General features: G+C 74.9%; 1 protein-coding gene across 1 annotated transcript; it reads right to left on the reverse strand.

The window, feature by feature from the left end:
• Positions 1–26: 26 nt before the first annotated feature.
• On the reverse strand, positions 27–1,127 carry AURANDRAFT_68641 (hypothetical protein; the record flags this gene model as incomplete). The annotated part of the gene is made up of 1 exon (XM_009044352.1): positions 27–1,127. A coding segment is annotated over one exon (1,101 nt), but the record flags the coding sequence as incomplete, so codon positions are not given.
• Between the last annotated feature and the right edge of the window lie 607 nt (positions 1,128–1,734).

Genomic DNA, 1,734 nt, shown 5'->3' on the forward strand with positions numbered 1-1,734 from the left:
GTCGCGCCGTCGGCCGCGGCCTCGACGGCGCGCGCGGCGTCGAGCTCGTCGACGGCCGACGCCAGCGCGTCGGCCCAGGCCTCGCGCTCCGCGGCGAGCGCGGCGGCCGCCGCGGGCGGCGCCGCGGCCGCGGCGGCCGCGGGCCCCGGCGGCGGCGGCGGCGGCGGCGCGACGCGCGCGGCCGCGGCCGCGAGCGCGAGCTTCGCCCGATGGAGCGCGTGCTCCGCGCGCGCGGCGCGCGCCTCGCAGCGCGCCGCCCGGTCCTCGCCGTCCTCCGCGTCCGCGCGCGAGTCCGCGGCGTCCGCCGCCAGTTTTTGCAAACGCTCGCCGTCCGCGGCCTCGCGGTCCCGCGTCGCCGCGCGCGCCTCGGCGATCTCGTCGCGCGCCGCCGCGAGGGCCGTGCGCAGCGCGCCGACGTCGTCCTGGCAGCCCCTGAGGCCCGCGACGACGCCGTCGCGCTCCGAGACCTGCGCGTTGAGCGCGTCGACCTCGCGCCGGAGCGCCGCGACGACGCGCTCGTTCTCCGCGAGCGCCGACGCCGACCCGGCCGTCGCCGTCGCGCCGGAGGCGACGAGGCCGTTGAGCCGCGCGAGCTCCTTCTCGCGCTCCTCCGCGAGGAAGACGAGGCGGTCCCGGACCTTCTCGTCGTCCGCGCGCCGCGCCTCGAGCTCGCCGACCCGCAGACGCAGCGCCGCGGCGTCCGCGTCCTCGTCCGCGCCGACCTCGGCGCCCGCGGCGCCCTCGTCGTACCCGAACGGGATCTTGTGCTTCTTGAGCAGGTAGCGCGCCTCCGTGAGCGCGCGCCGCGTCGACACGTGCGCGTCGCGCTCCGCGGCGTCGGCGTCGAAGTGCTGCTCGGCCTTGCGCAGCAGCTCGCCGTGGAGCGCGTTGCTCTCGCGCACGAGCCGCGCGTTCTCCTTGCGCAGCGGCACGACGACGCCCTGCAGCGAGCTCAGCTCGCCCGAGAGCGTCTCCTCCTGCGCCTGGAGCGAGCTGTAGGCCTGCGTCGTGCTCTGCAGGTCGTCGACGAGCGCCTTGACCAGCGACGTCGACCCGAGCGGCAGGTCGTAGCTCAGGCTCGCGAGCTCGCCGCGGAGCTCGATCTCGTCGCGCTTGGAGAGCGCCATGTGCGTGCGGCGCGCGGCGGCGGTCAGCGCTGATTCGAGGTGCGCGGCGCGAGGGCGTGCCGGTCTCGTGCGTCGAGCGACGACGGCGTCGGTTCGGCCGCGGCGACGCAGCGGCGGCGGCGCTTTCGGGTGCGCGGCGCCGCTCTCAGACTTTTGAATGCTCGTTTTGAGAGCGGCATCGTTCAACATTGAATATGCAACATGGCAAAGTGGTATTTTTAAGTAGTTTTGGCGAGGGAAGGGGGCGCCGATCGATGCGGACACGAGAGGGGTCGGGGGCGTGGTGCTTGGGGGGGGGGGATCTCCGCGCGGCTCGCGCGCCTAGTTCGCGGTCGGGGCCGAGTCGCCGGCGGCCCAGTCGACGAGCTGGTCGCAGGAGAAGGTGGTGTCCGGCTGGCGCCAGCCGTAGCCGCCGAGCGCCGGGTCGGGCCAGACGATGTACTTGTCGCCGTCCCAGGAGCACGAGAAGAGGTCGTTGTCGGACTTGGAGAAGCCCGAGCAGTACGCGGTCTGGTAGCAGCAGTAGACCTCGGAGCGCACGGGCGTGTGGATGCCCTTGATGGGGTCCATGACCGCCGCGTTGATGGCGAGGTAGACGGCGAGGACG

The sequence above is a fragment of the Aureococcus anophagefferens genome (genome assembly GCF_000186865.1).
Source record: "Aureococcus anophagefferens unplaced genomic scaffold AURANscaffold_267, whole genome shotgun sequence".
NCBI lineage: Eukaryota > Pelagophyceae > Pelagomonadales > Pelagomonadaceae > Aureococcus > Aureococcus anophagefferens.